We start from the raw sequence: 14,726 nt of genomic DNA on the forward strand, positions 1-14,726 counted from the left end.
GTGACAACAGGAGTAGAAATAACTACATGCAAACAATTTGTAAGCAGCAGCAGTTCAATGCACATGGTTGCAAGACAATAAAAATTACATTATCAGTAAAACAGACAGTAATAGCCAAGGAAGTCTTTCCTGACTCATACTCAACACTATCATCAAAGGAGCTATTTCCGTGTCTTAGATAAGCAGTAACAAACTATGTCTAAATAAGAGAAAAATGTTTTCTCAGGCATCACAGTTTAGTAACACAGTCTAATGCCACCCCTTTCCTACTTGTTTTGTATTGTAATGAATTGTTAGCAAACTGAAAACCAAAAGGTAAATCAGGTTTGAGCAGGCATATACTTACTTCTGCCAGCAGTCTACATCCCCATCAGTATTTTGTTCTCATTTTGCCAGAAGTCCGACCAAGGCTGATGTGGACAGAATGATAAGGAAATTTCTCTCAGTGCTGATGCAGATAGGAGTTCTTCCGGCTACTACTCATTCAGGTCAAAGCCCTTGTTTGTACTACTCCACCAATCTTGGCTCCTTCTCTGATCTGAGCTATTGTTTCAGAGCCCTGGATCTGAGTTTTCTGGGACCGTCTGGATCGGATTTGAAAAATGTTAATATTTTTGTCTCTGAGACTGTCTTCAGTGCACCGGCTTCAGTGGTTTCGGAGCAGGATGACTCTAGGAGTTGAAGCATCCCTATCAGATTCAAGGTGTTAGATGACTCTGAAGTTTTTGGAGCCACCTCTTCCCTGCAGAGCTTCAGCATTGGACAGCTAGGCGCTCATCTCTGCCTCCGGTGGACTGCCTTCAGGGCAGGGGGAGCCGATGGCTTCTCAGTTCTGTTAGCTTCCTTCTCCCCTTAGAGTTTTGCCTTTGAGGTAGTGGAGAGAGTGTTCTTTGCAGGATGAGACAGTTCCTACCCAGATCTTCCCTCTGGATCCCATGTGCCTGCATCTTGAGCCCCATAATTTTCTGCCACAGGGACAGCCAGCCCAGAGTTTCAAGATTAGCAAGCAGGGTACTGCTATCTCTTCCGACACTTCTCCAGAGCACCCCACCAAAGAAGTCCCTAGGAAGAAGTGGTGCAAGAGGATGCACCTGGACTCTCCTCAGGAGTCTGTCACCAAAGACACTGATTTTGATGAAGGAGGGGGTCTGCAAGGTCACCACCTGAAGACATCTCAATCGAAACATCCTTGAGATTCTTAAGCAGAGGGAATCTTTGTCTACCAGTAACCCTTGTCCAGAGGAGTTGGTATTCTTGATGGCCTTTGTGTTGGGCCTGTCTACCTCCTGGTATCTCATTGACTTCATCTCTAGGTGGGCATGAAAGGAGCCAGACACAGTTGAGCCAGTCCCCAAAAGACCAGATCGGATTCTGGCACCACCTGTAAGAAGGGAGTTTTGGAGCAAGGGAGTGCCCATAGATGCTATGGTCATTGCAGCAGCCAGCAAGAAGGAACTTGCAAAGCAGATTTCCTCTGTCCATCCTTGTAACAGGGAGTCTAGGTCTTTGGACAGAGTTAGGAAGTGTTGCAGTGACCTTTTCCCTTAGATCGCTTAACTACTTGGCACACTTTACAACACTGCAAAGGGACTTGATAAAGGAATTATCAAAATCCCTTTCTGGAACCACTACTCATAGGTTTATAGGAGGTTGTATGGTCTATAGTTGTAGTGTGAGTCTGTGGTCAGCACCAACTGCCCTTATCCAAGAGGGACATAGGTGGCACCCCTGGAGTAAATTTATAGTCTCCCATCCAGTTGTCTAAGTTACACTTAAATAGGGTCATTGAGGAGCTCTGTTTTATGTGAGTTGGGAAATTATTTCCAGAGGAGTGGCAATCTCTGGGAGACATATCTGTCTCTCCAGCATGTCTTGTTAATTAAGCAGGCTAGGTTAAGATCCCTAGAGTAAGTGAATCATGTCCCATTTGACTTCTGGATGTGCAGCATTTCCATTAGGGCAGGGTCCAAGACTGCTGTGTAGGCCAGGCAGAAGTTACCTATCAGCAGCCTATAAGGTACAGACTACAGTGACAGGGCCTTCAGTCTGTCCATATAGGTAATGTGTTGAAGGCCCTGAATTTTATTGGTGAGAAATCTCTGAAGTTTCTCCAGCTGCTGCAGGTGTCTCATGAGGTACATACAGAAGGGAGCATTGTACTCTATTAGTGGTCCGATGAGGGATGAGTACAAAGGAGTTATAACATCCTTAGCTCTGGAAGTGATGCCCTTACTTATGAGATGTGCAACATAGAAGGCCTTCCTTACCACTGTGGACACATGGTGATCAAAGTTAAGGTTGCTGTCAACATTTGTCCCCAAATATCTAACCACATGGTTTGACATTAGGGGGACACTGTTAATATTGTAATTTGCAGGGACTTCCCCTTTGCTGAAAGGGATGATAACATGTTTTTTTGTGTTTAGTTGAAGTCCATGGCTTTGGCATCAATAACTTATCTGTGTAAGCTCTTTTTGTAGTATAGAACAAATGTAGATAAGCAGGATGCGTAGAAAAATAACCGCTCGTACAAGGATGAAGTTTTCATTCTCTCTTAGACAAATAGTACAACCTCGGTTAAGCGCTTTCAACTAGTATACCCAGTCTTCATCAGAAGAAGAAGAAACAGAGAGAATAAAAACTTCATCCTTGTACGAGCGGTTATTTTTCTACGCATCCTGCTTATCTACATTTGTTCTATAGTTTTCTTTTTGTAGTATGTCAGCATCATTGGGAGACTCAGTGATTGCACCCAGTTTGCAGTCATTTGCGAACTTGGTAAGCCACAGGCCATCTATTTGGACTTCTGAGAATAGATTCCAAACAGTAGTGGGCCCAGCCCAGATCCTTGTGGTACACAACTGGTAACTGGTCTGCTGGTAGAGGTGGAATAGCCAAGTTTGACTGCATGCGTTGTGTTGGTAAGCCAGTTGGCTTCCCATCTAGTGACATATGGGTTAATTCCAATTTTTTGTTTTAATTTCTCCAAATCTTTTGGGTTTCCTAATACCATGATGGGAATGGACCCCATTTGTAAGTCAAAGTATGTTTAAAGTTCATGAAATTAGTATTGTTTCAATCTTAGATGTTAGCCAGAAGTGCTCTTTGCAGCACCCGCAATGTGCCCAGCAATGACTCCTTCTACAATTCGTATGGGGTTACATGTATTGGTAACATATCTAAATACAATTATATATATATTTTTTATAAGACCTGTTGCTCCTACTACCATTGGAAATGTCTGGATATATTTCTTCCATATTGCTCTCATTTCTGCCTGCAAATCTTGATATTTAATGACTTTGTGTCTCTCTGTACACAAGACACTGTATGGGTGTACCGATTTCACTGATTAGTGCTACTTTTGTCTTCTTTTCATGGACCACTATATCTGGTTTACTTGCATCTACCTTTTGAACTGCTGCTAATGGGTGATCCCATGTGATTTATACTTCATCATTTTCTGTTTCATGTTTCCAGTGTTTTTCAGCTACTTCAGTATTATGTTGACACAATCCCCAGTGCAACAGTCTTACTACATTATGCCTTTCAGTATACAGTCCTTCTGCCATTAGTATATCACTGCCAGCAACAAGGTGTGCAACTGTTTCCAATTCTCTTTTACAAAACCTACATCTGTCTGTCTCTCCCACATGTTCAATGGACTTTGTAGACCTATGTGTACGTAGCCCAGTATCTTGAGTCGCCAATATTAACCTTTTATCTTTTGGTTTGAATTTGCCTGTCCTTAACCATTCCTGCATTTGATCCTGATCAACATGAGGTTCTTCCAGGAGTTTTCTATACTTGCAACTATATTTATGCATTTTCCACATTTCTTGCCTTCTCATCTGATCCTTCACCTTATATTCTTTCTTTTGTTTTTGGGTACATTTATTTGCTGCCTGATTTTTATCTACATCTGATTTGATTTCTATTCCCGCTTGACTCCGATATGCTTCTGCTAGAATAAGAAGGGAAGTCATCTTAGATTTATGCTCCTCATGTTTCAAAACTTTCACTATGTTTGGATCTTATGATGTCAGCAGATATGTATGCAGTCCCACAATTGCAGATCTATGCATGTAATCAATTTCAAGGAGGCCCATACCTCCTTTGGAGCAGGGAATATATAACCTTGGTATGCAGTGATTTTTATAAATCATTTGATGAGCATGAAGCATCCTTCTTGTTTTCCTGTCTAATCTACCCAACACCTTTTGGGGCCAGTCAGTGACTCCAAAACTTTGTTAGGGCAGAATGAGCAAATTGGTTTATAGCTTGAATTTTGTTCCTAGATGTCAGAGCTGTTTTCAGGAATAATTTAAGTTTTATAAAATATTACTTACTAAGTTTTATTCACATTTATTCATGCTTTATTGTTGAGCCGCCTTCAGTTCCCAGATATTTATACACTCCCTCTTGCTCAAATTCTTTTATGTCACATTCTTGTCCCAAATTTATGTTTTCCTTGGTGCTGCAGCTTTCCTGCTGTAAAGGTTGCTTTTGCACATTTATCAGGACCAAATGACAATTCTAATATCATCTGAAAAAGTTTTGACAGCTTGCACTTGTGCTTTTATTTCCTCATTTTATGAGCTATACAGTTTTAAATTATCAACAAAGAGAAGATGAGAAGTCTTTACACTGTTGTTTTCTGTAGAGCCAAATTATAGCCATGGCCTAATCTATTAAGCAGACAGATTGATGGGTTGAAGGCAAGGCAAAAGAGCGATGGTGACAGTCACCCTGGAGTATCCACCTTTGGATTTTTAACCCTGGAATAATAATTTGTCCTTTATCATGTCTTAACTGCAAAGTGGTTTGCCACTGTTTCATGGTCACTGTGATGTACTTTATCAATGTAGGATCTGTCTTGTACAGTTTTAAGCACTCTTTTATCCATGAATGTCAAATACTGTCAAATTCTGGGTGAGTTCTTCAATGATGGCCGAGTGGGGATTGTGTCAAAAGCCTTGGCTAAATCAAGGTAGACTGTGGGTACTGTTTTGCATATATTCAGGGCTTTGGTGACATTCTCATAGTCCAGCAAGTTTAATCTTGAGCTACACTTAAAGTCAAATTGGATCAAGTCAAGGGTTTGAAGGTCACCTATGTCTTTGTTGATAAGGTCCATGATGATTCCATGGCCTTGCAGATAAGGCTGGTTAGGCTTATGGGTCTGTACTTCCCAGAGTCGGTTGATGGACCTCCTTTGTGCAAGGGATTTATTGTTGTTTTCCACTCTGCTGGGATAATGCCAGCACTTAGACTGTGGTTGAAGAGAGTGCCAAGTGGTTCTGCTAGGTTCTGTTTTAGACCATTTAGCAGGCAGCTTGGGATATTATCTCATCCCATAGAGGCTGTGTTTTTGGTCATGGAGAGTGCAGTTATGACCTAATCTTTGGAGGTACTGGGTTGAGGATTGGTGACAGTACACTTTGAGGTATGGCTGGTAGCGATGGGGGGGGTGAAGTTTACACAAAATCTGTCTACTAGCAGATTGGCGATGTCCACAGGGTCAGCATGAGTGGTACCATCCACTACTAGTTCGCCACAAGGGTGGGCCTGCCCTTTTAGATTTCTGACATAAGTAAAGAACGCCTTGTGTTTATCCTTAACTAGGTATGCCAGTTTAGCCTCATAATTGGCTTTAGAGGACTTTACAGGATGTCTGATTTGCTTGTTCCAGCTGTAGAGGGTGTCCTTCCTCTGCTCAGCCAGTTCCCTCCTTTTCTTAGAAAATAGTTTCTTCCTCTTGTTGTATAACCTGTTTATTCTTGATGTCCACCAGGGTGGCTTATTTTTTTTCTGAAGACCTTGTTTTGATCTGTTCAGGTACAGCTGAGTCTATACATTTGTATAGGTGTTTATATAGGGCATTTGTGTGCACCTCTATGTAGGAGTCATGGTTGACAGTGGTAGCAGGGGATTTGAAACTATTTATGCCATCACTTAGGAGGCTGTAGTTTGCTTTGGATAAATCTTTTTGCTTTTGAGGAGGTCAGGTGTGATCGTTACTATGAACAAGACTGATTTATGATTACACCTTACCAGGGAGGCAACACACAGGGGGTAGTGCAGAGTGCCCCAATGTTGGGGAGTACCAAGTCTAGGACATTCAAGCCCCTTGTGGGTGTGCAGACTATCTGTTCCAGAGCATTTGTATTAGCAAAGTCCAGGAACCTTGGGGCAAGCATGTTTGTGCTCCTATATGACTCCCAGTCGATGGAAAGATAGTTGAAATCACCCATGACTACAGTGTTTGGCTGTATAGTGAGTGACTCATGTAGGTCCTTGTAGGCAGAGTGGTTCTCATAGTTCATGGTGGGGGACCTATAGCTAAGAATGATATGGAAGGGGGTTTTACCTACAGTTAGTTGGACTTGGAGTAGCTCTAGAAAGTTGTACTGTTTGACCAGTCTTGAGGTGTAGTTGTCTTTAATGAAGATGGATACACCACTGCCTTTGGTTCTTTCATGCTTGTTTTGCGGTCTGAATCAGTGGAAAGCATTGTAGCCTTGCATGGCCAGAGTGCTGTCTGCGGCTTTGAACCATGTCTCTGTGACTGCACAGATATCAGCATCTTCCAAGGTAAGGAGTGCTTCCAGTGAGTGCAGTATCTGATTTAAACTCCTAGCATTAAGCAGCACAACCTTGAGTTTGTGTGTAGTGGATTTTTTATGTCGTGTATTTTGTTGTTATGACATTCCCTAAAAAATGCACTGTATGGGGAGGCAAGTAACCAAAAGCCAAGAGGCGAGAGGGGAAGACCATGTCTACCAAATCAGCATGGTCTGTTGACCATATCTTCCAAGGCTGACAGATACTGGATCTTCCTGGACTGACACCAGAAGCTAAGCCAATTGTTGAAGTTAGTCATTTTTTGTTTGCATTGAGGCATCATCCTGGGTGAAGGTAGAACGCTGCTTAGGGCTAGGATCATACCTGCCTGGGACAAATAATCTGAGAGCTCCGTCATGTCTCACTTCATATAGTCCCGCGAGGTACATCTCAAGTCATTCACTCCAACATGGACTGTGACAGAGTCATAATGGTACTTGTTGAGAGACTTGAGAGTGCGTGAGTGATCTAATGGATCCTAGCACTTGACAGGCAGCTCGCCTGTGACCACGACATTTGCTTTTGAGGTGTTTTGCCTTAGGAGCTTATTGGCTGAGATGCTCTTGTATGTATTATTATGTGTAGTGAATTCTGTTTGGTCTGGCATATGTGCAGTAGGTTGACACTTGGGAGGTCTCTGATCTTTAAGTAAGCATCTAACAAGTACCTCTGCATATGTGGGTTTATATGTGGTGAGCTTATGTGCAAGAGGTGAAGTATGTGTGCTGATAACCTGTTTGATGTCTGGTTTGCTGTTAATGAGAGAATTGATTCCAAATTCATAGTATAGATACATCTCTCACAAGTTGCATTTGTTTGTTTTAGGAGTAACTGGTTCTCAGTATGCATAAGGCAATTGTTATATTGACATGGGCATCCTGAGGTAATCAGGCTGGCTAGAGAAATGGCAGAACACCGTCCATCCATTATGGCAGCTACATGTTGTAGTAACTAGTGGGAGTGAGCTAGATGGACCAGGTTTTGCTTTAAGACAAACAAAAAGCATCTGTTCTATGGAGGGTTAGGTGTAGAAAGCTGAGTCAGTGCTTCACAATGCACAACTGAGTTGCTCACAGGCCAGCAGTGCAGTCTCTGAGCAGCTCCAGTAAACTGAACACAAACCCACACAAACACGATGCTTAACTACAAGAGAAGTTAAATGATCTTAAGCAAACTAACCAAAGGGAAAGCCCAAGACTGAGCCTTATTGCAGCAATCTCCAACTTGGATGGGTCCTTGGCTCCACGCTTCTGCCACAAGGGTCCGGAGTGGCCTTCTTAATATAAGATAGCTGGTTTTGATGCTTGGATGATACCAAACAGTCTAGATTCAGCAAGTCTGAGTCTAGCCTACACTAAAAAATGCAGAAGTACTAGAAATTCAAAGTGCAGAAAATCACAGTCATACCAGCAAAAAAAGTTTAAATAAAGCAGCAATTCAGTGGAATACTCCCATAAGATTGTAGACCACAAACATTCCTAGTGTGAATTAACTGCTCTGTAGACCAAGAGCTTAAACCAGAACTGAAACACTTTCAGAATAACAAGCGCAATAAGCCTTCACCACCAATTCACAGCTTAGAAGGGTGTAGGCTATCCTATCCTGCCACATGAGTTTAGACCACAAATAAATTTTCCTAATGTAAAATAACTTATTTAGAACCTAATTGCTTAAACCAGAATAAAGACACTTAGAACAACAGGCACAACAAGCCTTCAACCAGCAATTCCTAGCTCAGAAGGACAGTGGCTACTCTCTCCTCCCACAAGAGTGTAGACCACAGACCTTAGTAATGTAAAATAACTGGCCCGAAGCCCAAGCTCTTAAACTAGAACTAAGACACTTTTAGAATAAGACACAATAAGCCTTCAACCAGCAATTCCCAACTTAGAAGGCTGTAAGCTACCTCTCCTGCCACACGAGTGTAGACTACAAACCTTCTTAATGTAAAACAACTGGTCTAAAGCACAGTTGCTTAAGCCAAAGCTAAGAGCCTTAGAATAAGTTAAAGTTTAATTAGGCTGCTAACAAGCAGTAGTAAATGCAGGAGAATAAATGCAAATGAACACTTAAGAATAAGCAGCAAAAGCAAAAAAAAAGTAGTAAAGTAGAAACACAAATACAGTAAAAGCAGCTGAATAAAGTGCATTTTTTAAGTTACATGGGAAAGGAGGAAACAGAAGAAAATTCAAGGATACTAAAGGGGTGGGCCTTCCCAACTGATCTCTCTGTACTTAGTAGAATGGGCTGATGAGATGGGACTGGGAGGTGTGTCCAAAATCAGATTTACAGTAGGGGTGGGCAACTCAAAAGATACCAATTTTAGGAATACAACAGCTATATGGGTGAGTGTGAAAAATAAAATGCAGACAGAGATCAGCAATATTTAGGCAGAGTACAGCAGGCAAGCCAAGTAAGCACTCCAGCTAAATAGAGATTCCTCCAAATCACTCCAGCTAAATAAAGATGCCTCCAAATATTTCTAGCTAAATGAGGAATGCTATTTCTCAGCTTCTTCCACTAATTAGCTGATGTTATTCACTGTTTGCAAAGGAATTCTTTGCTAACTTTTCTGACACTAGCCAAGACCTCTTAAAACTCCAATAGAACAGAAAACAAAATAAATATAATACAAGAAAAAGATAAAAAATAGAAATAATCAGACCTTAAATGAAAAACGTCAATGCGAAATAAAATGCAGAGATCAGCAGTACTCAGGCAGAGTACAGCAAGCAAGCCAAACAAGCATTCCAGCAGACTTCAGTGACCTCACAGTTGCCAACCCTAAAGTCGGTTTCTAATTCGTCCATGAGGCTAATCTCTCATGAAGCCGAAGGTACTGCAAAGGCATTGCAAAGCCCTTCAAGTCCTCATTCATCAGTGTACATTTTGATGGCAGTGCATTGTTAGCCCCTAAGGCAAAGGACACACTATCCAGGTGTGAGCAAGATGGAAAAACCCTCTCTGCAGTGGGAGCATGTTTTTCAATCTCTTAAAGAACCATTTTTAGGAATCAACGAGGTGATCAAAAGATATGGTTCAGAAGGTCCCAGGGTCCTTTTCAAGATCCACTTGGAGATAGTTCCCTAGGGCAGAGGAGGGAACTCACATGGAAGATGCCATCCACCTGGCAGAGGAAGCTTGCAAAACCAGGGGTCTAGAGATTCTTTCTCTGACAGACTCTACCACTGCTCCTGACAGGAGGTCCAATTACCTCCCTCTGCAAGCAGTCGGGGTCGATTATCCCTGCACCAGAGAGCCTGGCTAGACAACACAAAAGATATGTGGGTGCAAAGAGGAAAGCAGCAAAACTAGAAATACAAAAGCTGCTAGAAAGTGTCCTCCAAAAGATCCCACCACACCAGGTAGAATCTGAAACTTACTCAAGATTCTTTTAGCGCCAAAGAAAACGAGGGCCTGGAGACTGGATCTCAGCAACTTGAACAAATCGGTTTGACACACAAAGTTTCGGATGTCCACAGTTCAATTCAATCTGCCTTTCTTGTGCAAGGACAACTGGATGTGCTCAATAGACCTTCAGGATGCGTATTATCACATAAAAATGAACAGACAATCCAGAAGGTATCTACACATCCGGCTGGGAGCCAGTCATTTCTAGTTGAAAGCACTGCCCTTTGGCCTCATCACAGCCACCAGGGTGTTCACCAAATGCGTGGCAGTGGTAGCAGCTCACTTCAGACTGCAGGGATTCTTAGGGTTTCCATACCTGGGCGACAGTCTCATTAGTGCCCCAACCAGCCATCTACAAATATGAGCATGAGATCAAGTACTATAGACTTGCTCCCATCTTGGGAATAACCATAAATTACAACAAACCTTTATTAGAACCATCTCGAGCATTGGAATTCATAGAAACAAATTTCAACAGTATTAATGACAGCTTCTCTTCCTGTCTAGAGCACAAACTATCAGATTCCAGGTCAGAAAAATAATTCACAGTAGGATATTCTCAGCCCAACTGATTGTGCAAGCCTTGTGATCAATGTTGGTGACTGTAGTCCCAGTTCCTCTAGCAAGATTTTACATGAAAATTCTTCAGTGGATGTTAGCAACACAATGGTCTCTTCCTTACCAACATGTCGGCCCAAATAAGAATCACTCTGGCGTGCAAGAGATACCTTTGGTGGTAGGTTCAATCAGATCAGGTTCTACAGGTCTGTCCTTTTGTTCTCCCTCAACCCAAGGCCATAGTGACCATGGACGCATTCCAAATTGAGTGATGGGGCACTTCCTGGGGCAAACAATACAAGGTACTTCATCCCCCCAAAAGGCCAACATGCATGTAAATTTCCTGAAAATGAGAGCAGTGCTCTTAGCATTGCAGGCCTTCCAAGACTTTCTCCTTTTTGGGACATTTGTAATTCATGCAGACAGTATGTCAGTATTTTAGTACATCAGCAAATGAGGAGGAAACAGGTCATACCCCTAGTGTTGAGAAGTCATCAGAGTGTGGCAGTGGATGATTTCATCCAACTGTTTTTGGTAGAAGTGCACAGTTCAGGGAAGTCCAGTGAATTGGCAGACAAATTGAGCAGGTCCATTCTACTGTCTCACAAGTGGTTTCTGAACTTGAATGTGGCAGAAATTACTTTTCACCAGTGGGGCCGGCCTTGCTGCAACCTCTTTGCATCTCCCCTGAACAGCAAATGCAGCAGCTTCTTTGCCGTACTCCCTCCACCAGGGGAATTACCAAGAGATGCTGTACAACATGATTGGCCTCTCAGTCTCCACTTTGCATATCCCCCAAATCCCTTGATCCCCAGATTTCTGCAGAAAGCTTTATAGTTGAAGAGTAAAGTCATCCTCATTATACCTTACTGTCCTCAACAGATTTGGTTCCTGTTTCTTTGGCCTCATCTAATTTACCCACCTTGGATTCTAGGTCCAATTCCAGACCTCCTGTCTCACCCACAGGCATGATTTACCAGGATATCTCAAACCTAAAGCTAACAGAGTGGTTTATTCGCCTCCCTTAATAGCCAGAAAACCTATCCTCTCATCCCCTATCTGTCATGTACTTTTGTCTTCCCATAAAGCTTCTACAAGAAAACTATACAGAAGCAAATGGAAGAGGTTTGTTTTTGGGTGCTTCAGTAACATATTGACCCCTTTTCAGCCTCTGTATAAGGTATCCTTGAATTTTTGGCAACAATTTTCAATGAAGGATCTAGCTCCTCAACCTTTAGAGTTCAACTAGCAGTGGTCTCTTATTTTCATAGTGGATTTCAGAACACCTTGACTTCATCTGAACTTTGTAAGGCCTTCTTGAGAGGAACCCTTCTTTTGAGACTTCCTTATAAAGATCCAGCTCCTCCATGGGACTTAAATTTGGTACTGCAAGCCTTGATTCATTCCCCCTTCGAACCAGTAACAAAATGTGATCTTAAGTTTCTGACCTGGAAGACTATCTTTCTGGTGGCTATCACTCTGCTAGTAGGATTTCAGAACTTCAGTCATTGTCTTCTAATCCTCCCTCCTTGATTTTTCATAGGGTTAGAGTAACATTACGAGTCAGTTCTTTTTTTCCACCTAAGGTGGTGTTGACAGATATTGTATAAAGTAAAATGTTTTCCCCAATGCAGAAATATGAAAGTATATGCAAGGTTTGAAATTAATATGTAATGCATAAAGTAAAGTGTTTTCATTTTCATTCTTCCTCAGCTCCCATCCCACCAACCCCCAATCTTTTTCACAATTGATTTCTGGAAGAACAAGAAGTTATAAAGACATCTCTATTCCTTATATTGATAATGGCTCTTTCTATCAGGGGTATTATGATAATATTTCTTCATTATGTTAACCAACAAACAAGAGCTGAGGTATGTTAGGGATTGGTGCATTATGGGTATGGGAGGAGATTGAGTGCTTTTTAGTGGCCATGAGCTAAAGTAACGGCAAAGTTGGATCTGAGGGAACCCAACTGTTGAGAAAGAATGAAAATGGACAACACAGATGGAACATTATGGTGAGTATATTACTTCTTTTTTTGAGCTATTGCAGTGAAATGTCCAGAAAATGACCAGCATGCAGGTGCTGCATTCAGTTTGATACACACAATCCTTATGGGTTTGACAGTTTTTTTTATCACTGCCTCAACTATAAATAATTTTATCAGGTAGTTGCAGTCTCCTAAATGTTGTAAACTGTTGTGTTTTCACCCTAAACAGATGGTCAATGTGTCCTGTGAAGAAATAATGCTGTGACATTTATTTTGTTTCCAGTCAAAGTCTTTTTCATGTTAAAAGTTCTTTATTCATTAAGATTCACTATGGAAGCCACTTTCCTGTTCAAGTTCAGACATTTTCTACGCTTAATGCAGAATTGTAAAACAAACAAAATAAGGTTTAAAATGTATTCCCATAAACATCTAGAGTTTGGGCATGTGTTTTATTTTGGTTGCATTCATGTTGCATAAAACAGTTTGCAGCGCATTACATGTGCTACAGACCTTCTTTCAAACAGGCTAGCAGCAGAGACTATTTTCCATTTTAACAAGTGACTGCCTCTCTTTCGATATACAACTGTTAATTTGAAATTCAATGTTAAAATAATACCTTCAGCTTCAATTGTCTGCTTTATACCTACTTATTTTTTACTGGCCTCAAATCTTTGCCTAATGCTACTGGAATCCATTTCAATTCATATTTATATGTAGCTACTGCCAGTCCTGTGAGCCATATACAAAGATGCCACCTTCTATAGCTGCCACCACTCTCATGGGCTGTATGTACTGGTGCCACATTCTGTAGCTGCAGCCATCCCCGTAAGTACAGATATCATAGTCTGCAGCTGCTGCCTGTCCCCTGGACCATATGGACAGGTGCCACATTCTGTAGCTGCCGCCAGTCCCGTGGGCCTATGAACAAATACCACAGTCTGTAGCGGCTACCAGTCCCATGGGTCATATGTACAGATGCCATGTTCTGTAGTATCTTTGTTCTGTGCTATGTTGCTGGATGTATGTATGACACCTGTTGCAGTGTCTGCTGTTCTTGGCCTCAGGGCTTGTTTTAGCCATAGTTAAAATACTTGGCACCTTATTGTACCTAGCTGCTTATTGATTATATTCTTTGTTACTGTTTTTCATGAGAAATTTCCTTTGCAAAAGGAACACTAACTTAGTGGGGCCATATTGATGAGTGCGGTAATTACTTGAATACTTAGGTTTGTATTGTGTCTAAAATGTTTAACTATGCTGTTTTCTTCAACGAGAGCCTAATGCTAATCCAGATTTAATTTTATTTTTTAAGATAATTGCATTCTTCCTAGAAGGAAGAAAATCGAGCTTGGGCCAACACCCCAAATCCAGTGACTATCAACAACTTGATCAGAAGGTTTGTACAAGTTCCTTAGTGATCAGACTGTTGTTGATGCTAGCACTGTAAAAACAATATTAATAAAAGAGAATGTTGATGTGTAAAACTGTAAAGGAAACCTGTCAAATTGAAGTATTTAACTCCTATCATGGTGATTGTATTCCAAAAGTTTGTGCCCCTATTATGGTCTGCATTTGGCTCTGTATACTGTCTGTAAAAGGCTGAATCTCCAAAATGGCTTGACATGCTGTAATGAAGTTTTCAGGGAAACTGCCATTAGGTTATATCCATTTATATTAAAGACAAAGTGTCTCTGTATGAAGTTTAGATGTTATGGTCTTGATAGTTATAATTTGACATTTTTTCCAAGAAGTTCCTTAGGCACAGGTGAGTATGCAAGTGTGGTTGCCACCTTTTTTAAATGTCCAAAGCAGGACATTTTTTTGTAGAAACTTGAGATTTTGCTGGACACACCATATCTGTAGCTAGTACAAAGGACTTGAACTTCACTTTTTTGCCAACATAAAAGCTTATTGTGGCATTTGAACTGATTGTGCTGTTTCACAAAACATTTAGGTGTTTCAGATAAAAAGTAATTGTTTTCATGCAACTATGAAACACATCTTAAAAAATATTTTTGTCCCAAAATCTCAGCACATTTTCTTCAGACTTTTTTGCAGTATGCAACTGACCGATGGGGACTGTTTTGCACAAAGAGGGACAGGTGAGATAACTTTAAATGTAAGCACACTAGTCCATGTGCCA

General features: G+C 41.3%; 1 protein-coding gene across 1 annotated transcript in view; it reads left to right on the plus strand.

The window, feature by feature from the left end:
* The window catches only part of LOC122810697 (death-inducer obliterator 1-like), a 343,657-nt gene that overhangs the window by 305,841 nt on the left and 23,090 nt on the right, over nucleotides 1-14,726 (plus strand). The window contains exon 4 of the mRNA XM_044082261.1: nucleotides 13,896-13,979. Within this exon, the coding sequence (XP_043938196.1) occupies nucleotides 13,896-13,979 (84 nt within the window). The remainder of the gene's footprint in view (nucleotides 1-13,895; nucleotides 13,980-14,726) is intronic.

This window comes from Protopterus annectens, chromosome 9.part0 (genome assembly GCF_019279795.1).
Source record: "Protopterus annectens isolate FY-2018-M chromosome 9.part0, PAN1.0, whole genome shotgun sequence".
Lineage (NCBI taxonomy): Eukaryota > Metazoa > Chordata > Ceratodontiformes > Protopteridae > Protopterus > Protopterus annectens.